At 59.0% G+C, this 20,544-nt stretch overlaps 2 protein-coding genes across 8 annotated transcripts; both read right to left on the bottom strand.

Moving 5' to 3' along the window:
* Window positions 1-579: 579 nt before the first annotated feature.
* On the bottom strand, window positions 580-7,868 carry ANKRD39 (ankyrin repeat domain 39). The gene is made up of 4 exons (XM_070380019.1): window positions 7,687-7,868; window positions 6,576-6,679; window positions 5,606-5,809; window positions 580-1,714 (listed from the first exon to the last, which is right to left on the bottom strand). The coding sequence occupies exons 1-4, from the start codon at window positions 7,784-7,786 to the stop codon at window positions 1,571-1,573; spliced, it is 552 nt and encodes a 183-aa protein (XP_070236120.1). The 5' UTR covers window positions 7,787-7,868; the 3' UTR covers window positions 580-1,570.
* Window positions 7,869-9,530: 1,662 nt separating this feature from the next.
* On the bottom strand, window positions 9,531-19,612 carry SEMA4C (semaphorin 4C). 7 transcript variants are annotated; one of them, XM_070380011.1, is made up of 15 exons: window positions 19,365-19,612; window positions 16,393-16,538; window positions 14,849-14,997; window positions 14,462-14,524; window positions 14,228-14,326; window positions 14,057-14,153; window positions 13,823-13,939; window positions 13,586-13,737; window positions 13,325-13,500; window positions 12,894-13,038; window positions 12,574-12,796; window positions 12,332-12,444; window positions 11,217-11,374; window positions 11,057-11,127; window positions 9,531-10,929 (listed from the first exon to the last, which is right to left on the bottom strand). In XM_070380011.1, exons 2-15 carry the CDS (start codon window positions 16,499-16,501, stop codon window positions 10,100-10,102), a joined length of 2,502 nt encoding a protein of 833 aa, XP_070236112.1. In that variant the 5' UTR covers window positions 16,502-16,538; window positions 19,365-19,612; the 3' UTR covers window positions 9,531-10,099. The 7 variants fall into 7 exon arrangements, with proteins under 7 accessions (XP_070236112.1, XP_070236114.1, XP_070236109.1 ...); XM_070380013.1 differs by having other exon boundaries at window positions 16,393-16,541; window positions 19,365-19,382; XM_070380008.1 differs by lacking the exon at window positions 19,365-19,612 and adding an exon at window positions 18,976-19,166.
* Between the last annotated feature and the right edge of the window lie 932 nt (window positions 19,613-20,544).

Here is a 20,544-nt window from a genome sequence, read left to right as displayed (position 1 = left end):
GTGAGCGTGTTTGAGTTCCTATGTGGCTCTACCTACTCTACTGTGGTCACGACTCAGCACTCTCTCCAGGTCAGCACAGGCTGCACTCATGGCTGGGAACCTCAACTCTGCCCATGTGGCTCCAAGACCGGAGTCTTACTTGTCCCCCTGTTGGGAGCACTGGGTTTAGCTCTACTTTTTTTCTTCTTTTTTAAAACATTTCACCCCATGCTCCGGTGCACATCTTTGTAAATGCATCTGTAAATAAACATCTTTGGGGACTTGCGGTTAAGACTCTGCTTCCAATGCAGAGTACACAGGTTCCATCCCGGGCGAGGGAACTAAGATCACACACACACACACACGATAACTTTGTATACATGGATATTTCTCTAGGGAGCTACAGAGAAACTAGAAGTATTGGTCTTGCTCACTTAAATTTTAGTAGATATTGCCAAACTGCCATCCACTGTACCAATTTTCATAAACAGGTAACAACGAACACAGTTAAGACAAGAGACAGCATGAAAAAGATATATATGGATATACATATACAAAACAAAGGATCAATGTCCAAAATACATAAGTGACTCCTATGAATCCAGGAAAAAATTTTTTTAATTTTAAAATTTAAGTTTGAACAAGGTCACAGAAGACAGGCATTCAACCTCACTGGCAATTAGCAATGAATGCAACATAAAACAACAGCACCTTGTAGTCTCAGACAGAGAAGGCGATGGCACCCCACTCCAGCGCTCTTGCCTGGAAAACCCCATGGATGGAGGAGCCTGGTGCGCTGCAGTCCATGGGGTTGCTGAGGGTCGGACAGGACTGAGCGACTTCACTTTCACTTTTCACTTTCATGCGTTGGAGAAGGAAATGGCAACCCACTCCAGTGTTCTTGCCTGGAGAATCCCAGGGACGGGGGAGCCCGGTGGGCTGCCGTCTCTGGGGTCGCACAGAGTCGGACACGACTGAAGCAACTTAGCAGCAGCAGTCTCTCAGACAGTTAACATGAATGGAATTATGGTATAGATGCAGGTGCGGGTCAGGTTTTCGGGAGGTGGGAGCTCAAATGCTGTCTGCAAGGCTCTGGGCGCCCCCTCAGTGCTCCTCAGATCTTCACTTGTCTCATCCCCACAGGGACCCCACCACAGTCACTCCTATCTGAGCGATGGAGACACGGGACACAGCAGGTACCGTGACTTGTACCGAGGTCGCCTGGCTAGAAAGCAGCTGTTCATGTGTCCCGTATTCCATAGCTTCTTCTCATGCTTACATAGATTTATATTTTCAGATTTGGGTCTTAACTCCAAATTTATTTTTGTGCAGGGGATGAGGTAAGGCTGTAACTTTATTTTTTCTAAATGGATAGATGTTTCCACACGAGCTAATTTAGAATACGATCATCTGTCCAGGCGACAACCCTGGCAGCCCCCGCAAGCTGAATTCCCTCGCTTCGAGGGGTCAGAACGTGGCTCTGCCAGTCCTTCGGCCTCAGGCTCTCACCCTGCGGCTCGGGTGCTGTCCAGGCGGGGGCTGGGAGAGCTGTCCGAGTCCTCAGTGCGCTGCTGAGACAGGAGGTGGCGACTCAGCTGGCCAGCAGGTCCCGCAGGTCGCTGTTGCCAGGCAGCAGGTCGCAGGCGAGCCGGGACTTCCGGTCCCGCACGGCCTTCAGGGCTGGGCTGTGCTGCAGCAGGAGGGAGCAGATGTCCACGTGACCCTTCTCGGCAGCCTGCGGGGAGAGGAGCCCGATCAAAAGCTGAACCCCACTGCGCCCCGCTCTTTCTTGCTCTACGTCTGGGGCTCTTTAGGTCCTAAAACAGGTCTTGCTGGCTGGCTGAGCAGATTTCCCTTGACTCCGGCCAATGATGCGTGTGCAGGGCGGTGGGGCGCCCTGGTGCCGCTCGGGCAGTCGGCTTGAGCTTTCCCTCCTGCGCCCTTTGCTCAGGGGCCATGCTTCTTTGCTGAAGCCTGCACATTAACGACAAGTACAGAGGACGTCCCTGGCATCCAGTGGTTAAGACTCTGCACTTACACTGCAGAGGGTGCAGGTTCAATCCCTGGTCCAGAAAAATTCCACGTGCCACAGGGATCTGGCAAGGAACCAAGATCCTACATGCCGCCAGGTGCAGCCAAAGAGGGGAAAAAAGAAAGAACAAGTACAGTGGACCACAGCCTCAGTGGTCCAGTGGCTGAGAATCTGCCTGCCAATGCAGGGGACACAGGCTTAATCCCTGGTCCGGGATATCCCACATGCCACAGGACAACAGCCCACATACCTAGAGCCACGCTCTGCAACGAGAAGCCTGTGCACCACACTAGAGTAGCCTCCACTCGCTACAACTAGAGAAAGCCCATACACAGCAACAAAGACCCAGCACACGCCAAAAATGATAAAATTAAAAAAAATAAAGAACAGCATCTATACAAACATGCGTATTGTCTAGAGGGGGCACCATGGGCACAAGAACATCAGACATGGCCCTTGTCCTGGGGAACTTTCAGATGAGCAGAGAGAAATAGGTCTACTACCCAGGTTTCTCCTCTTCCCTCTGAGATAAACAGTTCAGATGTTAATTCTAACCCACATCCTCCAAAAAAGAACAGAGTTAGGTGACTTACACAGATTATCTTACTCAACGTCTCCAATAACCATCAGAGGTAAGAAATACTATTGTTTCTATTTTATAGATGAAGAAACTGAGGCTTATAAAAATTGAGTAACTTATCCAAGGTCACAGAGCTAGCGTAGCAGCCTGGGGAGTTCTAAGTCAGGTCTGTCTGACCCCAAAGTTCGAGCTCTCAATAGCTGTGTCACTCTATTCCCCGCTTCTTCCAACAGACAAGGGCTCCTGAAGGATATCAAGTATTAGTACCCAACACCATCTCAAATTTGAATCTAAATCTTTACTAGGCATAAATATCTTGATGAGGACAGACCTGGGGTTCTGAATATTATTGCTTCAATTCAGGCAGGTGAGTTATGAGCAGTTGTGAGACGAATTCCAAGTAATTTTTAGCAAAAAAAAAAAAAAAAACCAAGGTGCCAACATTTGCAGAAGGGAGGGAGGGAGGGAGGGAGGCTGGAAGGAAGGGCCGGGTGATTCAGATTCCTCACACATACTCGCTCTCTGAATTTCTCGAAAATGCTGCAAGCCGTGGGTGAAAGCAGCTGGTCTGTCCCCGGGAGTGTCCTGCCTGTCAACACTCATCGCGGGCGCTGTGGTGGTGAAACACTCGAGCAACACCAGTTCAGACCACTGGGAAATGAGCAATCTGCCTCTCCAACCGGCAAGGGTCTCCACACAAAAGGGCCCCCAGCTGGTCTCTCAGCATCTGAGCCTGGTGCTCTGGCTGCAAGAGGAAACAAGGCCAACTCCAGCCGCCCCAGTGAGAGAGGCAGAGATCATGGAGAGGGGGCTCCAAGAGGGAGGAGGCAGGAGGCAGGTGCAGGGTGCTCTGGGCATCCGGGTGGGGGAGCTGCCCTCCGCAAGGAAGAGGAAGGTCTCTGAGCGTGTGATGGTCCAGAAAGAACAGACACAAGCCAGAGGGCAAAGGGAGAGGAGAGGCCTCCGGACAGCAGGAGCCGCTGCCTGTGGCTTGCAAGGGATACAGAAGTGGGTTCTAGAGACAGGAGACGGGGGCTTCCCTGGTGACTCAGTGGTAAACAATCTGCTGCCAACACAGGAGACACGGGTTCATCTGGGAAGATCCCAGATGCCGAGGAGCAACTAAGCCCGTGGCCCATGACTGGAGCTGTGGTCTGAAGCTGGGAGCGGCAACCACCGAAGCCTACATCTCTACAGCCTGTCTTCCAGAACTAGAGAAGCCACTGCAATGAGAAGCCACTCACTACAATGAAGAGGAGCTCCTGCTTGCTACAACTAGAGAAAAGCCCACACAGCACAGCCAAAAATAACCAAATAAATACAATTACTTAAAAGAAAAAGAAAGAAAGAAACTGAAGACAACAAGCGGGGCCTGAGCATAACAGGCAAGGGGCCGGGAAGGAGCTCAGGACAAGCCGACAGGCAGGCAGGGGCCAACCCCAAAGGCCTGTTAACCAGCTTAAGGACTTGGTAGAAGCAAGCCTTCAGAAGACTCAAAGGCATGGTGTGGTCCGAACTGCGCTTTAAACCATGGCTCTGGGAGAAGATCAAGTGGGCTAAGAGAGGATCAAATTATACACACAGGCCTTACAGACGCATCAACTGCCTTTCAAAGATAAACAAGAAATTGGCAAAAGGGGACGCCCTAACACATGACTGACCAGAGACATATCAATACGTTTTCAGACAGTGATACAGTTAACTCACTGTGCACTGCTGGAGTTAAAACTGATCAGGGTTCATTATATAACATAACCGTCGGCATCATTTACATTTTGCTCCATTAGGTTCCTGTCCCAACGCTGTATATGCTATAAATGTAAAATTTTCAAAAATGATGCATCGAGAAATTTTGAGTGAAGAATTTTTTGGTGAATTTTATGAAGATACTTTCTCCAATCCTCCAAGTGACACATATGCTAGTGTCTAAGAAGATGCTAGTTCTCCAGAATAAAGCTCTGATTCAGACGATACGAATGTTAGACCAACAAAAAGACAGAATGCTCCTTTGCTTCTACAGCAGAGTGGACTGAAGACAACGTGTCACAAAAATCAGAAGCCTTTACAGGTGTGTCCAGTGGTAACTGCTGAATGTAATAACCCACAACGCGTGTGCTCAGTCACATCCGACTCTGTGCAACACCATGGACTGTGGGCCGCCAGGCTCCTCTGTCCACGGGATTTCCCAGACAAGAATACTGGCGTGGGTTGTCATTTTCTCCTCCAGGGGAATCTTCCCGATCCAGGACCAAACCCACATCTCTTGCCTTGGCAGACGAATTCTTGACCACTGCCCCACCTGGGAAGCCCAATAACTTGCAAAGTGTTGGTGAAATAACAGAATTAATTTTTGGCCAAAAGAAAAATCGCCAGCCACAGGTGTTAATTTCTGCAGAAAATCCCCTCAGTCAATAAAGTGACCCAGAAGACTGAGCTGCTGGGAAGGGGGGCGGGGAGCGAAATTTGTGTCCAGAGCAGGTATTCTGTGCTCCTCAAGCTGTTCACTGCGGGTACGTGTTTCTAGGCAGAAAACTTTTAATTAAATGATCACTCTGGTCACAGTGTGGAAAGTGGACTAGAAGGACAGGCAAGGGTAGGTACAAGTTTCAAAACCTACGTGAAAAAAGCATTGAGGATGCATCACTAAAAGAAAGAAAATGACACCTTATGTTTTGCACTAATTTACGTGCACAGGAAACTGGCTGGAAAATTATATGTTAATCCTCAAGTGATGATAGGCGAGCACTGAGATTACAAATGATTCCAATTTTCTACTTTACGCTTTGCTGTTCTCCCCATGTTTCCTGCCATGAACATGTTATACCTTTTTTATTTTTGGCTGTGCCGTGTGGCCTGTGAGGTCTTAGTTCTCTGACCAGGGATGGAACCTGGGCCCAAGCAGTGAGAGTGCCACGTCCTGAACACTGGACAGCCGGAGAGTTCCCATGTTCTAGGTTTTACCATGACAAGAGACAGGTTCTCGCGGCCTGTGAGACTTCTGAGCGGCCACGCACCTTGTGCAGACTGGTCATGCCGTCGGCGTCCACCAGCCTGGGGTTGGAGCCGTGCGAGAGCAGGAGCCGGGCAATGTCCGTGTGCCCGCAGTAGCTGGCGCGGTGCAGGGCGGTGGCTCCCCCGTGGGTCTGGGCGTCACACTTGGCCCCACTCTCCAGCAGGAACTGGCACACGGCGTAGTGCCCATTGCGGCTGGCGTAGTGCTGCGGTGAACAGAGCCGGGGTCAGGAGGCAGAACCCTGGGCGAGGGCCACAGCGGCGGCCGGAGCCCCCTCTGGCAGCTGGGTGACCAGGGCGAGCCTGCATGCCTAGCTTCAGATTCAGCCACTGGAAAGTGGGAATAATAACCATTCCTTTTAAAAATATGTTTGTTTATTTTGGGGTGTGTCAGGTCTTAGTCGCGGCATGCGGAATCTTTCCTTGAGGCACTCGGGCTCAGCAGTTCCCAGGAATGTGGGATCTTGGTTCCCCAATCAGGGGTAGTACCCGTGCTCCTGCATGGGAAGGTGAAATCTTAACCACTGGGTTGCTGGGGAGTCTCAGTAATTACCACTCCTATCTCACAGCATCATTATGAAAGTGAAGAGTGAAAGTGTTAGGCGCTCAGTTGTGTCTGACTCTTTGCGACCCTATGGACTGTAACCCAAGAGGCTCCTCTATCCATGGGATTTTCCAGGCAAGAATACTGGAGTGGGTTGCCATTCCCTTCTCCAAGGGATCTTCCCGACCCAGGGATGGAACACAGGTCTCTCACGTCTCCTGCATTGGCAGGTGGATTCTTTACCGTTATGAAAATGATGTTAAACAATCAGTGAAAAGCACCTCGGCTAATTAAAAAAAAACCAGGTTCATAAGATGCTTAAACAGAAACCCTGCTGGGAGAGAAGAAAGAGTGGGAGAAGACAGAAGGCAAACACCATCCCCGCCCAGAGAGCAGGAACCCAGAGCTGAGGCTCCTCCCCAACTCACTAGAGCCGTGTAGCCTGCGGAGTCAGGCTGGCTGGGGTCCACTGCCTTTTGGATTAAATACTTCACTCGGCTCAGGTCTCCGTTCAGGGCTGCTGACCAGATTCCTGCAGAGGCAGAACCCAAGCATTGAATGATGTTCACGGACTGGGGGCTTCTAGCACTTCCTTTACCTCTCGACCTCAGTCTTCTCATCTACCAAATGGGAATTCGTCTGCTCAACAAATGTGAACTGAGCACCTCCTCTGAGCTGTGCACTGAGGGGCGCTGGAGCAAGACAGACCAGGGGCGTGTCTAACCAGGACAGGAGACTGGCCAGACACAACTTCCCTTCTTCCCCACTTCAAACACACCAGTGTTGGATAAAGTACTATTTAAGATGCTTGAATATACAGTCACAACCGAACACTGTCAGGTGTCAGCCCCAAGTGAAAACCACAGGCAAAGTGGTGAGCAGGCATCTAATCTGTGGAATCCTCAGAGTCCTCGGAACCCTACACACATCTCAGGGGCTCTGGCTGGAAGGCCTGAGCAGAGTCGGGGTCAAAGGTGGCAGGCCGTGCGGGTGCTGGGGAACCAGACAGAGCAAGGCTCTGCGCACACAGCTGTGGGCACCATGGACAGTCTGGGGCAAAGGAGTTACCCCGCTTGACGCACACGTAAGGATGACACCTGCAGTGCCGACAAACAGCCCGGAACAGCGCAGCCCCCTGGTCTGAAGCTCCATACCCTCGGGGTGGGTGCAATACCCTGGAAGCAGACTCTGCCGCCCGGTCCCTCTCAGACCCCGGAGCGGGCCTGGGTGTCCCGGGGTCGCACCAGGTGGAGAGTCGGATCCCGCCGCACCACTGCGGAAAGTTACCGAAGCCAATGCCTGTTTCTCGACCTGCAGACGAGCCGGCGTTTCTATTGCCAAGCTCGCGCCAGGTCCCCGGCGGGCTCTCATTACGCGGGAGCTGCGAGCCCACAGCCGGCCCGCGCTCCGACCAGACCCGCTCCCACCCCCACCCCGGCCGCTTCCCTCCAGGGATCCCGGTTCACGGCCACCTCCTTGGCCCCGGGGGCCTGCGGACGCCGGAAGGCGCCGGGCCGGCAGAGCCGCGTGCCCCCTCACCCCTCTCGAAGTCCATCTCGTCCAGCGTCTGCTGCACGCCGGGCGCCGCGCTGGGGTGGGAGCAGCAGGGGCCATCCGCGCAGGGCCGCGGCGCCGCCATGTCGCTCTCAGCGCCCGCCCACCGGCTGCCGGGCGCGGGCACCGCCACGGGCCAGCCTGGGCGCGGTCTCGGCGTACCGCCCGGTCTGACCATTCGGCGTCCGCACGAACCACGGGGCCGACCAATCAAGCGTCTGAGTCTGGGCCCGGGAGCCAATCGCGACGGCAGGGCGGGACCTGCGGCGCTGTGCCGCGCCGGCCCGAAGCAGCCACGAGAGGGCATCCCAGGCTAAGCGGAGGCCCGGGCGCGCCCGCTGAGACGCAGGACCGACGCTTGGGGAGGGCAGCCGGCCTTGTATGTGCCCCCCCTCCAGGTTCTCCTGGTCCCACCGGGATCCCCAGGGTCAGGGGTCACCAGGCGGGCCCCAAGGCCCTTCCCCACCTATTTCCCCCACCATCTCGGGCTCAGATTGATGGGTCCTTACGGCCGCGCAGTGACCAGTTGAAAGGCCAAGACCCCCTCCTTCCTCTTCTGCCCACTTCCTTCTGCTGCCCACTTCTTGGAACGCCATGGGAGGCAGATGGTCAGAACTTGTATTGGCTCCTGAAACCACCTTCAAGTAGGCCCGGGGTAGCGGCTCGGGGGGCAGGGAAAAGAAACTGGAACCGTCACCCCGCAGTGGACACCTAATTTACTGAATCAACTTCCTTCGGCTGTGGGTTACTGACCGTGCAGGAAGCTAGCTGCTCAAATCAGCACATGTCAGGCCTCTGTTACAGCAGGACACCGCAGCAGCTTGTTCCAGCCGCAGCAGGCCCCTCAGACCGGTCAAGGGTACAGAGGACTCTTCATTTCCACTGCCTGTGTGTGGGCGTGAATTATAGAAGCCAGGCTAGGTCCTGGTTTTCTTAAAAATATCTTGGCCCTGGACAGGCTCCTTCCTATAGCAAAGGGGCTTGGTGCCTACCTGTGGCAGTGGAGGAAGTCCCACACTGCATGGTTATCTGAAACATTCAAGACTAACATTCCTGGAGGGAAAGGCTGCAAGTAATCATTCTCCTCTTAAAGTGGCGGGGAGCCCCATCCTCACATGAGCCAGTCCACACAAGTTTAAGCTGCTTCTAGGACGTTCCTCTCCACAGCCCCCACTCCCGTTTTCCCTTCCCAGAGTGCTGGGAAGCCAGCCCCCTCCCCCTCTACTGCTTCTCTCCCCCAAGCCCCGACTTCTCCCTTTGGCCAGAAGCCACGGTTGGCTCCCCAGAGGCTGTGGCCCTGGTCTGGTTCCCAGCCGACCCACCACTGTGGGAAAACACTGGAGCCTGGCCTCTGGACCCGGCTCTAGAGGGGCACAAGCAGGAGGGGGGCCGCTGAAGGGCGGACTGAATGAGGCTGGTCCAGCCCCACTCAGCCCATAGGGAGCCTCCCTCTTGGCATCCAGGTTTCAGCCCAAGTGTCTTATCTCCATGACAAGAACGGTTTCATTTTCTCCATTTTATTTGTCAATATAAAAATACTCAAATATTTACAACAAATAAATACGCGGGGACACAATAAGTTACACTGCTGGGAGCCCTCCTCCTAGGGCTGGGAGAGGATATGCCAGATCCACAGCATGTCCACCCCTCTCGCCTCCCACCCCCTCCCCCCCACACACAACCTTTCCCAGCCCTGCCAGGGAGGACAAGTATAAAATACCACTGAACCCCAGGGCCAAGTGGGAGGCCCCTCCCAACCCTTCCCCCCAAACACACAGGAGGCTGCATCTCCCTCCCCCCCACCCTGAAAACATTCGTAGCCCTGGGAGCAGGACCAGGCCCCACCCCAGAGCCCTGACTCCCCCAAAGGGGCACAGCACCCTGCCCAACCCACCCCCATATGTACACGGCTGCCCCCTACTGGGGACAGGTGGGGGCAGGAGAGGCAAAGTGCTGCGTCCCCTTCCCCTTCATAGCTCCAATGACCCACCAGGAGGACCCCAGGTCAAGGGAAGACTTGACAGAAACAGGAAGACTGCGTCTCACACACGCGCACACACACACACGCACACGTGTGTACGTACATATGCGCACACATCTGCATTCACACACATACGTACACAAACACACCCACATCTGCAACTTCTGCCTTGAAAAGTTTTGGCTGTTGGGGTCCCACGCGTCTGTGATCCACAGCCTCACAGAGGAGGAAGGTGCCCTCTGCAAGGCTGGTGCCCTGGTAAGCCACACCAAGTGGCAGTGCCCGTGCTGGCAGAGCAGGTCCTCATGGCCGGGCGGTGCCGGGCAGAGCAGGTTGCCCACGCCATGTCCCTGAGGTAGCTGGTGCCTGTGCAAAACGTAGGGAGCCATGCCTCCCAGGCTGCCGCCCGAGGGCCCCTCATACTGAGGACTCCTCGGGGTTGGAGTCCGGCAGCGGCTGGCGCTGCTGCAGTTTACGCCTCAGTTCGTCGGCAAGCTCGGGCAGAGGATGCCCGAGGCCGCCGCGGTCCTCCCCTCCCAGCTGGAGACGCACGTAGCCATTGGCATTGGAGTTCCGGCCACCTCCCAGGTGGAGCCGTGTCGGAGAAGGCAGGGGCTGGCCGGGGATGCCGGGGGGCGGTGAGGGGGGCCCACCGCCAGGCTGGCACCGGGCGTGGCCAGGCACGATCTTGAGAGAGCCATCTGAGTAGTAGTAGCCCACAGGGTCCCAGAGCTTCTCGTCTGTCTCAGGGCCAGGCCGGAAGGGGGTGCTGGTGGGCTCCTTGGGCAGCTCCAGCGGGTACACCAGGGTCCTCTCGGCCGCCTTGGCACCTTTCTCCAGCTCCTCGCGCAGCCGCCGGCGCAGGGACAGAACCAGCAGCAGCAGCACCAGGCACACGGCGCCCAGGGCCACCACAGCCAGCCACACCAGCCCCAGGTTCTCCAGCGGGGCCCGGGCCTCCAGCGTCACCGATGGGCCCGCCACCACCGCCACGAGGTAGCCCTCGGCAGCCAGCCGGGCCCCCTGCTCCTCCGAGAAGCAGTGGTAGGCGCCGGCGTGGCGGGGTTGGGCAGCCATCACCACCAGGGCCTGCAGCCGGGCATCGTAGAGGAAGGAGCCAGGCTGCTCCGCGGGCAGGTCACGGCCCCCGAAGGTCCAGCGGGCGTGGGCGAGGTTGGAGGAGAGACGGCAGGGCAGCACCAGGTCTGTGCCTGCCACCACCGTGATGTTTTTGGGTGTGAGCCTGACTGTAGCGGCAGAGAAAATGAGAGTCAGTGGGTGCAAGACGCCCAGGCCAAGGGGGGACAATGACACCCCGGTTCTGGTCCCCCGAGGCCCGTACACCCTACAAGGAGGACTAAGACAACAGCTCACCTTTCTTACTGCCCCGGAAATTACAGATGCTTGAGGTATCCGAGACCGTCACGTGCTGGATCAGCAGGGACCTGGTGGGGGGAGAGGGATCCATCAGCGTCCCAGGTCCTGCCACCCTCCTCTCCCCGCTGGTCCCCGCACACGCAGAAGCCCCCCTCACCCGGAGTGACCGCCCACGGCCACGCAGCGGCTGCTGTTGGCGTTCCAGGCACAGTAGGGGTCCCGGGCGAGCACACAGTCGGCACAGGAGCGGTACTTCATGCAGTCGGCTGGGGGCAGCTGCACCAGCTGGGAGCGGGAGCCCGCGAAGAGCAGCTTCTGCCAGAAAAGCACAGGAGGGAGACTGAGCCAGGTCCGGACACGGCCCGGGCGGGGGCTCGGATGACTGCCAGGGCGCCGGGGCCCAAAGCAGGAAGTGGGCTGTGCTCGCGTCCCAAAGCGGGAAATCTGAGGGCTGGGAAGGCACGGAGGGCTTACTATAAGCCAGGAGCAATCCTAAGCCCCTTACAGCCATGACCTTGTTAGAAACAAACAGCAGACCTGGGAGGCTGAGAAGTATCCTTGTGCCTGCTCACTCACACCCATGTATACACATTCTCACACTCACACAAACCCACTCACACACACTCACAGTCCCCCCACACACAAGCGCACACACATACTCTTACACTCACACACACTCTCTCTCTCTCTCTCACACACACACGCACGGCTCCAGAATAGTATAAATAGCGCAGGAAGTTCAGTTTCCGCAGATCCCGTCAGCCTCACAATAGCACCAGCAAAGCATAAGGCATTTTCCTCTGTTTCAATGGAGATCGCCAATCTGTGTGTTTCTGCAACTACAGGCTTTCTTTCTGCCATGGTTCCACGTTCTGGGGAACAACCCGAGCCTCCAGAGTTGGGAAAAGCCAAGCATGTGAAAGTGCCACAGACACGCGGGAAGAGAGTGGATGGGGGAGGGAAGCTTCGAGTGGCACTTCAGGGAACTGCTGACTACGCTGGGGGCCGGGGCTGGCAGGCAAGGAGGCATCACGCGGGCGTCAGGAGCCACAGTGGCACAAGGCCGGGCGGGTGGCGGCACAGTCCCCTCAAGGGGCCCAAAAACAGCTGACAAGCGCCGTCAGGACCAGGCTGTATAGAAGATAGGGCGCCGCAGAGTGCAGATTCCACGAGCGTTCTCGCTTCCCTCTCGGGCATCTCCCCGCCCCTGGACTGGCCAGGCACACGACTGGGGGCCATGCGGGGACACGGTGGGTGGGGCCTGATGGCTACCTTGCTCCGGGACAGGACCAGGCTCTCCACAGGCTCCTGGTCAAACAGCTGCAGCTCCTCAATCAGGTGAACCCAGGGCCCCAGGCTCACGGCCTTGAGCAGCCAGCCGTCTCCTGCAGGGGTTGGGGGGAACAGGTGTCAAGAAAAGGGCAGGAGGGTCCCGGGGTGGGGCTGTCTCTGGATCTCCCTGCTTCGGGCACACAGGCCTTCGCCTAGCCCTCAGCTGCCACGCCCGTACCCACCTGTGCCGATGAACAGCACGGTGTAGGTGGCCCCATCGAGCCCCGTGACGCGGTCCGCCACCAGGTGGGTGAGGTTGGCGTTCTTCTTCACCAGCAGGGGGCGGCCCCAGCGAGGCCGCACCTGCTCCTCCATCAGCGGGTGCTTCTTGATGAAGTTGAGGATGTTGTCGGGCAGCTCCAGGGAGCTGGTGTAGCCGTGGCGCCGGTGCCAGTTGTTGATGCACTGGGGGGGTGGGCAGGGTTTGGGGGGCAGCTGTCAGCCCAGAGGGCAAGGCACTAGAGCGGAGAACGTGCGCGCATCCCCGCCTGGGACAACTCACCGAGCCGGGCCGCGGGCTAGGGACAGGGTCAGTGTAGCGGCCCCACTTCTGGGCCTGCTCGTGGTACTCCTTGTAGGGCCCCTCGAACACCTTCTGGATCTCCTCCAACTGGTACTCGCACACTGCTGACAGGTCCATGTCGCCCCTGTCACAGCAAGGGAGGGACCCCAAGGGTCAGAGCTGGGGTGCCCACAGCTCAGGGCGTGCAGCAGAAAGGGAGGGCCCACAGGCACAAGAAGGCCATGGCCACGTGTGATGTGGTGGCAGCTCAAAGCACCACTGGGGGCACCTCTCACGGAGGGGTGGTGAAAAGGGCGGGAGCCCAACATCATCCTGGACCCCCAGGACCTCCCCCAGAGGCCTGCCCCATCAACCATCCCTAACCCACAGACCCGCTCCTCCCCACCCCCAAGGGCTCCTAGCCAACTCACCACCGCGCCCGAAAAACCCCGAAGAAGGTGGTGTTGTGCCAGGAGGCATCCTGGAGCGTGTGTAGCGCCTGCAGCCGGTTGAAGTAGAGCTGCCAGTCGGGCGCGGAGCACACCAGCCGTGCCTTCAGAAACGTGGTCCACTTCCTCTGCAGCGTCCGCGCGCCCCCCACGTCGCCCTGGCAAACAGCAAGGGGACGCCACGGCCGGTCAGCCCTGCTGGGCTGCCGGGCACACAGGGCCGCCCGCCCCGGCGGTCTGTACCTTGCAGACGCGGGCCACGCGGGCCACCACCTGCTCGGCGTAGCAGTCGTACTCCACAGCACGCTCGCTGAAGAAGAAGTACACTTTGTCGTCGTCCCCCGTGTAGCTGCCCACGCTCTCCGGGACGTAGGCGGAGCCCACGAAGTGAGGCTCTGGGGGGAAGGGGGGGGGGTGTGTCAGCCCAGACATCGGGCCCTCCAGGTGCCTCCCACACCCAGCTGGCTTCTCAGGTCTCACCGTTGAGCCAGAAGGCCAGGTACTCGGTCTTCATGGCGTGATGGGGCCCCATGTTCCGCAGGATGACTGGCTCCGTGCCCAGGAAATTGTTGAGCGTGGCCGAGTACAGCTCACCGTCTACAGGAGACACGGGGTCAGCCCATGCAGAGGCGAGGTGCAGACACTCAGGCCACGTGGTCCCAGAGTGGGAACAAGTCCTGGGCACCCCCAACCTGCAATGCGACAGCCACTCACCCACAAGGAGGCCGGTGTGGCCCTTGGCCGGGTCATAGGGGCACTTGCCCTTGCCATCCTCAAACTCACTCCGCTCCAGGGTGAAGGTGAGCATGTCCTAGGGGTGGGGACAAGGCCGTGAGAATGCAACAGGGACAGGCCTGGGGGCTGGGGGAGAGGAGCAGCACTCACAATGTAGGTGCACTTGGGCTGGAAGGCATAGGTACCGCACACGTACAGGTGGGATGTGTTATATGGCTGCAGGAAGCGGATGAAATTGAAACACTCCGTCTGGGGACAGAGAGGCATCTGTTAGTCTGAGTGCCTGGAACACAGGGACCCCAGGACCCAGACCAGCACTGGGACGGAGCAGAAAGAGCGTGCATCATGCACCCCCCGCCCGCCAGCAGGTCCCAGAGAGCCGACCTGGTTACTCTTCCCTTTCTGGATACACTCAGCCTTCTTTTCCACTGGCGCCTCCCATGAGATCTGAGGACAGGGAGGGAACGCGTCAGCATCGCTGCAGGTACACACCAAGCATGTGTCATCAGCGCGGCTCGTGGCAGCAACATGGGGACTCCAAGTGAGAAGACACTGTCCCCACTCTCTGGGAGCTTATTCCAGAGAGGACCAGGGCCCCCGCTCCCCCAGCGCAGCGGTCCCAGCGAGTGCTGCAGACTCGTGAGCGAAGCGACATGCTCACCGGGGAGGATGGGGTGGGGGCGGCCAAGCCCAGGGGACAGCCTGTCCAAGCGAAGCCCCCAGGTCCTTCCTCTCTCACCCCCATGTGCCTCCCGCTCCCCCACCTCTCACCACTCCCTGCAGCTCCAGAGCCTCCACGCTGAAGGCAAACAGGGCCTCCCGGGCCCCGACGTACAGGAGCCCCGTCTGCTCAGTCAGGGTCAGCGTCAGGAAGTCCTGGATGCCCGTCTGGGAGAAGCGCCGCACCACCGTGGCCAGCTCTGCAGGAACAAGGCCGGAGTGACCAGGGCTGGGGTGAGTGGACCTTCCCGGGACTCCAGGCATCCCCTCTCCCCCAGAATTAGCCCTCCTCTGACCAGTGTGGTCACCGCACATTAGAGCCAGCACCCCACAAGCAAATGCCAGCCAAGCTCCTCTGACCAGCAATAAAGGGCATTTTCTGAATAGGCTTTTGACTCTGACAGCTCCACCCAGGCCTCCCTGGCTTTCCCCACCCAGGGAGGCAAATCTGGGCTGGAGAGGAGGAAGGAAGGATATCTCAGCCACAGCTTCCGGCCAGAGGAAACCATCAGACTGATGGCTCTCACTCTCAGGGTCAGTAGCCACCTCCCCATCCCGCCCCCACTTCCTTCTCTGCTCTGTTGCCCACTGCCCCCACCAGGGTCCAGCCTTGCCCTGGCTCCTGATCCAGCTGGGCAGGATGGACGGAAGTTGAGAGCGTTCCTTGTCTTAGAGAACCCTTCCCTCCAGTGGGTCCCAAATGCAGGCTGCTAGGGGTACGAGCAGAGCCGGCCATGGGATGTGGAGACGGAATCGGGCTGGGAGACCAGGGATAGTGCTGCAGCCTGGGGCTGGGGAGACCTGCTGCCATCCGTCGAGCAGGGTGCCACGACATTCATGTAGCCACAGGATTCCCACGTCAACCCCCAAAACAGCTGCTGGACTGTCCTCAGGGTCCCCCTAAACCACCCTTAGTGTTTGGAGCCAACGATGGGCCCAGACACAGACCGGCAAGGGAGGGCTTCGTTAGCACCGAGGAGCCTGTGGGAGGTGAGCTCATCCCAGGTCCCCAGAGCGCACGGATGATACAAACACCTGACATCACCTCTGCATCCAGGTGTGTGTGCACAGAAGGGCTGTCAGGCCCACTGACCCCCTCCCCCACAGGAGCATGTGCACACACACACCCCACCCAGGGCCATCAGATGGCACGCGTATCAGGTCAGCAGAAGGGGGAGTCTATCATATCAGGGTTGCTAAGGGGGCTCCTGGGGGCACAGAGCTTGAAGACTTGGGAGTGGGCAGTAACACCCTTTGCTTCGTGCTTATCTCGGCTCAGGTTTCTCTCTTTAGGCTCTCAGTGCTAGGGATAATTCCAGAAGTGAGATGTGGGGAGAGAGGTGAAGAATGATCACTCTTGGATAACAAGGCAGCCAGGTCCTAAGCGTAAGGAGGGCCACCCCGGATCCTGGCCTAGACAACCAGTTCTGGGTTCCTAGAGTCACTCATATTTCTTAGAAAGCTGTGTCACGTACATGAGGGCCTTGAGCCCAACTGCAGAATGAAGCCAGACGTTCCAGAAGGCAATTACTTAGCACCCATCTTCCCCCAGCAGTCCCTCCTGGCCTTCTGCTCCCCAGCCTTCAGACACTCACCCCCAGAAGATACCGTCTTCCGGGGTACCAGGTTCCACCACACCTCAGCCCCAAGGCCCAGGCCCCACAGCTCCAGTACCAGCAGCCAGACGGCCCAGTGTGGGGCCATGGCACACGCCCGGGCGCCGAGCTCCAGGCCAGCTGCCCTGCTGGGGGAAAGAAAGGGTCAGAATCATAGCCAGAGAAAACAGACCGGAAGGGGGCCCACACAAGCCGTGCCAGGAGGCACTGACAGAACAGAGGATCTGATCGGGCCTCCCAGGGCTCCCCCCACTGCCCCAGCCCTGGGAGCCACGACCTAGTGTCCTCCCGCACCTGGCCTCCCTCCCCACAGCTTCCAAAGGACCGTGGGGTCTCCCCGAGGGAGCGGGGAGAGCTGAGTCAGCTGGAAGAGTGGACACTCAAAGGTCCTCCGGCCCTCCCCCACTTCTCGACAGGAAGTTGTTTAAGAAAATAAAGAGAGGACCCTCCTCCTCCCCCACTCGGGCCTGACAGATTGGAAGGACTTCTTAAAATAACCTCTGCGATCAGGACCTGGCCCTACTGGGGCTCCAGTCAGCCCAAAGGGGATGAACCTGTAAGTGGGGCAGGCGGTAGGAAAGGCCCCCGAGAGGACTCGGTGCATCAGGCCTGCGGGGGTCGCGGTCCAGCCTCTCCCCTCCCCCAGCGCAGACAATAGCCGGGCAGAGCCCAAAACCCCGTTCCACATCACAGGGCTGAAGTGGGGCCGGGAGCTGGGCCCCCTGCTTCCCGAGGCCCCTTTGTTGCCCAAGAAGGCAGGCAGGAAGTGGAATGGGATGGGCGTGGAAAGGACCGGGGCTTCATCCTGTTCCACGCACAGCCTCCTAGGAGACACCAGCCCTCGGGCTGAGGGGCCGCGGGACAGATCTCTGGTCTCATCAGGGATCTTTCCTGCGGCGCTTTCAGGCGGGTGCAGGGGCAAGTAAGGACCTGGTGGGGAGCGTCGGGGGGTTCCTCCTGAACCGCGGGGGCGCCCGGAGCAGGGCCAGCGCCTGCTGCGCTCTCCCGGGGTCTGATGAGCCTTCCCAACTCAGGGATCGCGCCGGGACCCCGGCCGGGGCAGGCCATCTGGATTAATTTCCACTGCTTCGGCCCTCCAGGGCACAGAGACACAGAAGCTGAGGATCTGTTCACCCCAAAGCAAAGGGTCCAGTTGGGACCCCGTCCTGGGTTCCCCCTCGATTCTCCCCTCCCCCAGCTCCGGGGATTTGAATGCAAACAAAGCGGAGGCTCTGGGAGCGTGGCGGAGCCCGACTGACGGACGCCCCCTGTCGGCCCAGTTCCCCAGCGCGGGAAGGGCGGCGGGGGGCGGAAGGGGGGCGGGGATGCGTTCACCCCCCAACCCGTCCCCAACACACTCCCAGCCTTCCCTCGGTTCCTTACCCCAGGCCCAGGCCGGACCCCGCAGCGCGCTCCGAGGCTCTGCCGGCACTACTCCTCCCTGGGCGGCGGAAACGGGCAGCCCCGGGGGGTGGAGGTGTGTAGAGGGGTGCGGGGTCCCGGCGGCGCGACCCCCACCCACCCTTGCCCACCCCGAGCGGCGGGCTGCGGACGGCGCCCCAGCAGCTGCAGGGCGAGCGCTCCAGCGGGGACTGGGCGGCGCGGCTCCGGAGCCTGGCTTTCCAGGACAGCCCGCCTCCCCAGCGGAGCGGGCGCGCGGCCGGGGGCCGCGGCAGGGAAATCCGATCTCACAACATCGGCCTCCGTCCAAGCCCGCCCCAAACTTTCCGTCGGGGGTGGGGGAGCCGGGGGCAGTTCGGGGGCCTGGAAAAGATCGCGGGCGTGGACCGGATAGTACGAGGGACCCCCCCCCCCCGGCACCCTGAGCCCCATTCCCCATGGCCAGTCCGTGCCTCCGGACCCTGGGGCTGCGGGCGACGCTAGCCCCGCTCGCGAGCCCCCGCGAAGCAGCCCGCGGGGGGCGCAGGGAGGCGCTCGGGCGGACAGCTGTCCTCGCCGCCGCCCTTCCCTGCGCCCCCAGACCCTGTCCCTCGCGCGTGCGGCGTCCCCTGCTCGAGTCTGGGGACAAAGCGGCGGCCCCGGAGAGCCCCTTGGCTCTGGCTCCGTGCAACCCCGGCCTCACTCACCTCTTCTTCGCTGCTTGAATCTCTGGGCGCCGCCCTCGCGTTCGGCTCCGACCACGGTCCGCCTCTTCCCGCGCGCCGCCGCCCGCCCGCCCGCGCGCGCCTGCCCTCCCTGCTCCGCTGCCCCTCTGCCACCGCCCCTCGGCCCGGCTCGGCTCGGCGCCCCTGGGCTCGGGCTCCCCGCGCCACCGCGGCGGGCGCCGGCTCTTTCTCCGCCGCTGCCGAGGCTCTCCGCCACCTCCCCCCTGACGTCAGGCGGGGTGGGGGCTGTCGTCGGAGGCCGGGGGCGGGACGCGAAGGCCCGCCCCGGAGGGGGCTGCGACCCGCACGCCTCCCTGTTCCCTGCCTGGGGGCTCGGACCCCCGCCCTTCCCGGTGCCAGGCCGCCCCGCGCCCAGCAGCAGAGATCTGCGCCACCGCGCCGGGAGGTGGGGCGGGGGAGGAACATCGGGCCCTAGCAAGGCGGGTGTCGGACTCACCCGGTTTTTCCGAAGTGTCCCAAAGCCAACCGTGCTGGCTGGGCAGCCCGGTTCGGGAAGGGGTCTAAAAGGCTCCCCACGCTATGGTTACTGGAAAGAAGGCGGGCGGGCCACCTCCTGGAGAGTATCCCAGGCTTCTCTTTGGGGCGCACCAGAGTGGTCTTTTGGTCCCCGATTCTGTTTCCTTTAACTCCCACTGACCCCTGCGATCAGACCGGAACGGGCCTCACCAGCCAGGAAGACGGACACCCCCCCCCCGCCCGCCCCCGCCTCAAATCTCCCGAGACCTTGTGTCTCTTGTTTCTCGAGCTCCAGAAGGGACCCGCTCAGCGACCCCCTAGTCCTGATCCGGGTGAAACCACCCTCGACTCCAGTTGCGCTGAGCTTACCCTCAGGAAATGACTCCTCCTGGTGCCGCTAGAAGGCTGAATAACAAGTGACATGAGCCCTGACGTTCAGATGAAAGGGACTGAAGGGAGCCACGCTGGAGAAGGACTCGAGCCTCCGCCCACAGCCGCTCCTAGAAGTATCTTGTAGCTCTGGCCTCCTGGGTGGTGCTGGGCTGTCCTCCTTGTCAGCTAGTTAGTCCTCTGAACTGGGCAGGTGAACAGAGGAACCCCAGGGAGGCCACCCCACTGGGACCTGGAGACAGGTGCCACCTCCTGGTCAGGGACAAAGGGCAGAGGTGAAGAGACTGGCAGCCCAGTGGCTTGGGTGGTAACTTTAAGCATGGTGCAGCCCTGGAGGGGAGGGACCCTTTAGGGCCTTGTCAGCAGATCTGGATTATAAATCAGTCCCGACAGGAGCTTTTGTTCTGGGTTAAAACTTGGCATCAGAAAAAGTGGAGACCAGAAGAGTAGTGGAGATAATTGGGAAAAGCAGCCCAGTTTGGATTCAGTAACAATTGGGTCTTTGCTGGTATACATAAAGGCCCCTTCTCCTGCACTGGCCACAGCCACATCTCCCAGCTCCTTTGCACCAGAAAAAAAAAAAAAAAAAAAAAAATGCTGAGGCCTTGGAGATACTGGAGATAGGGGGTGAGCCAGTGAATCAGCAGGGGTGGGCAGGGAAGGCTCTGTTCTAGTTGACAGGGCGGGAGATGTGTGACCCCCTTGTCCCAGTTAGACCCTGCTTCCTTAATTTAAGGGCAGGTAAATCCATAGGCAGGTACGCTCACATTTGGGTCTGTGCTTTAGACTTTGGAACCTGCCTTCACTCTGTCCTCATGACCACCCTTTACAAAGTAGGTACTGCTTCTCTCATTTTATAGATCAGAGGAGTGGCAGAAAGGCATAGCCTGCCCAAAGTCACACTGATAACTAGCAAGGTCAGAATGTTAAATCAGGCTTTATGACTCCTGATCCCATCTCTCCACTAAGTTATGGGATATCCTAATGTTTAGGCCACGGACACTTCGTTTTCTGCTGTCTTTCCTCACCTCTAGGTGTGAGGATTACCAGGCCAAGACCTGAGCTCTTGGCCCCACTTGCAAGACTGGCCCCAGTGGAAACTCTCTGAAGGGGTTTGGTTTCACTGGCAGGGACGTCTTCTGTAGCTCAAGGCGGGCTT

The sequence above is a fragment of the Bos mutus genome, chromosome 11, assembly GCF_027580195.1.
Source record: "Bos mutus isolate GX-2022 chromosome 11, NWIPB_WYAK_1.1, whole genome shotgun sequence".
NCBI lineage: Eukaryota > Metazoa > Chordata > Mammalia > Artiodactyla > Bovidae > Bos > Bos mutus.
This window is presented reverse-complemented; position numbering and strand designations above follow the sequence as displayed.

What these genes read in the sequence shown, in the direction of transcription:
- SEMA4C (XM_070380011.1), bottom strand. Translation starts at nt 16,501, where the DNA reads ATGGCCCCACACTGGGCCGTCTGGCTGCTGGTACTGGAGCTGTGGGGC. An exon ending in AGAAAGGGAAGAGTAACCAG is followed by an intron (nt 14,327 to 14,461) that starts GTCGGCTCTCTG and finishes CTCTGTCCCCAG; the next exon opens with ACGGAGTGTTTCAATTTCAT. An exon ending in CTAGCCCGCGGCCCGGCTCG is followed by an intron (nt 12,797 to 12,893) that starts GTGAGTTGTCCC and finishes CCACCCCCCCAG; the next exon opens with TGCATCAACAACTGGCACCG.
- ANKRD39 (XM_070380019.1), bottom strand. Translation starts at nt 7,786, where the DNA reads ATGGCGGCGCCGCGGCCCTGCGCGGATGGCCCCTGCTGCTCCCACCCC. An exon ending in CGAGATGGACTTCGAGAGGG is followed by an intron (nt 6,680 to 7,686) that starts GTGAGGGGGCAC and finishes CTGCCTCTGCAG; the next exon opens with GAATCTGGTCAGCAGCCCTG. An exon ending in CCGCAGGCTACACGGCTCTA is followed by an intron (nt 5,810 to 6,575) that starts GTGAGTTGGGGA and finishes TGTTCACCGCAG; the next exon opens with CACTACGCCAGCCGCAATGG.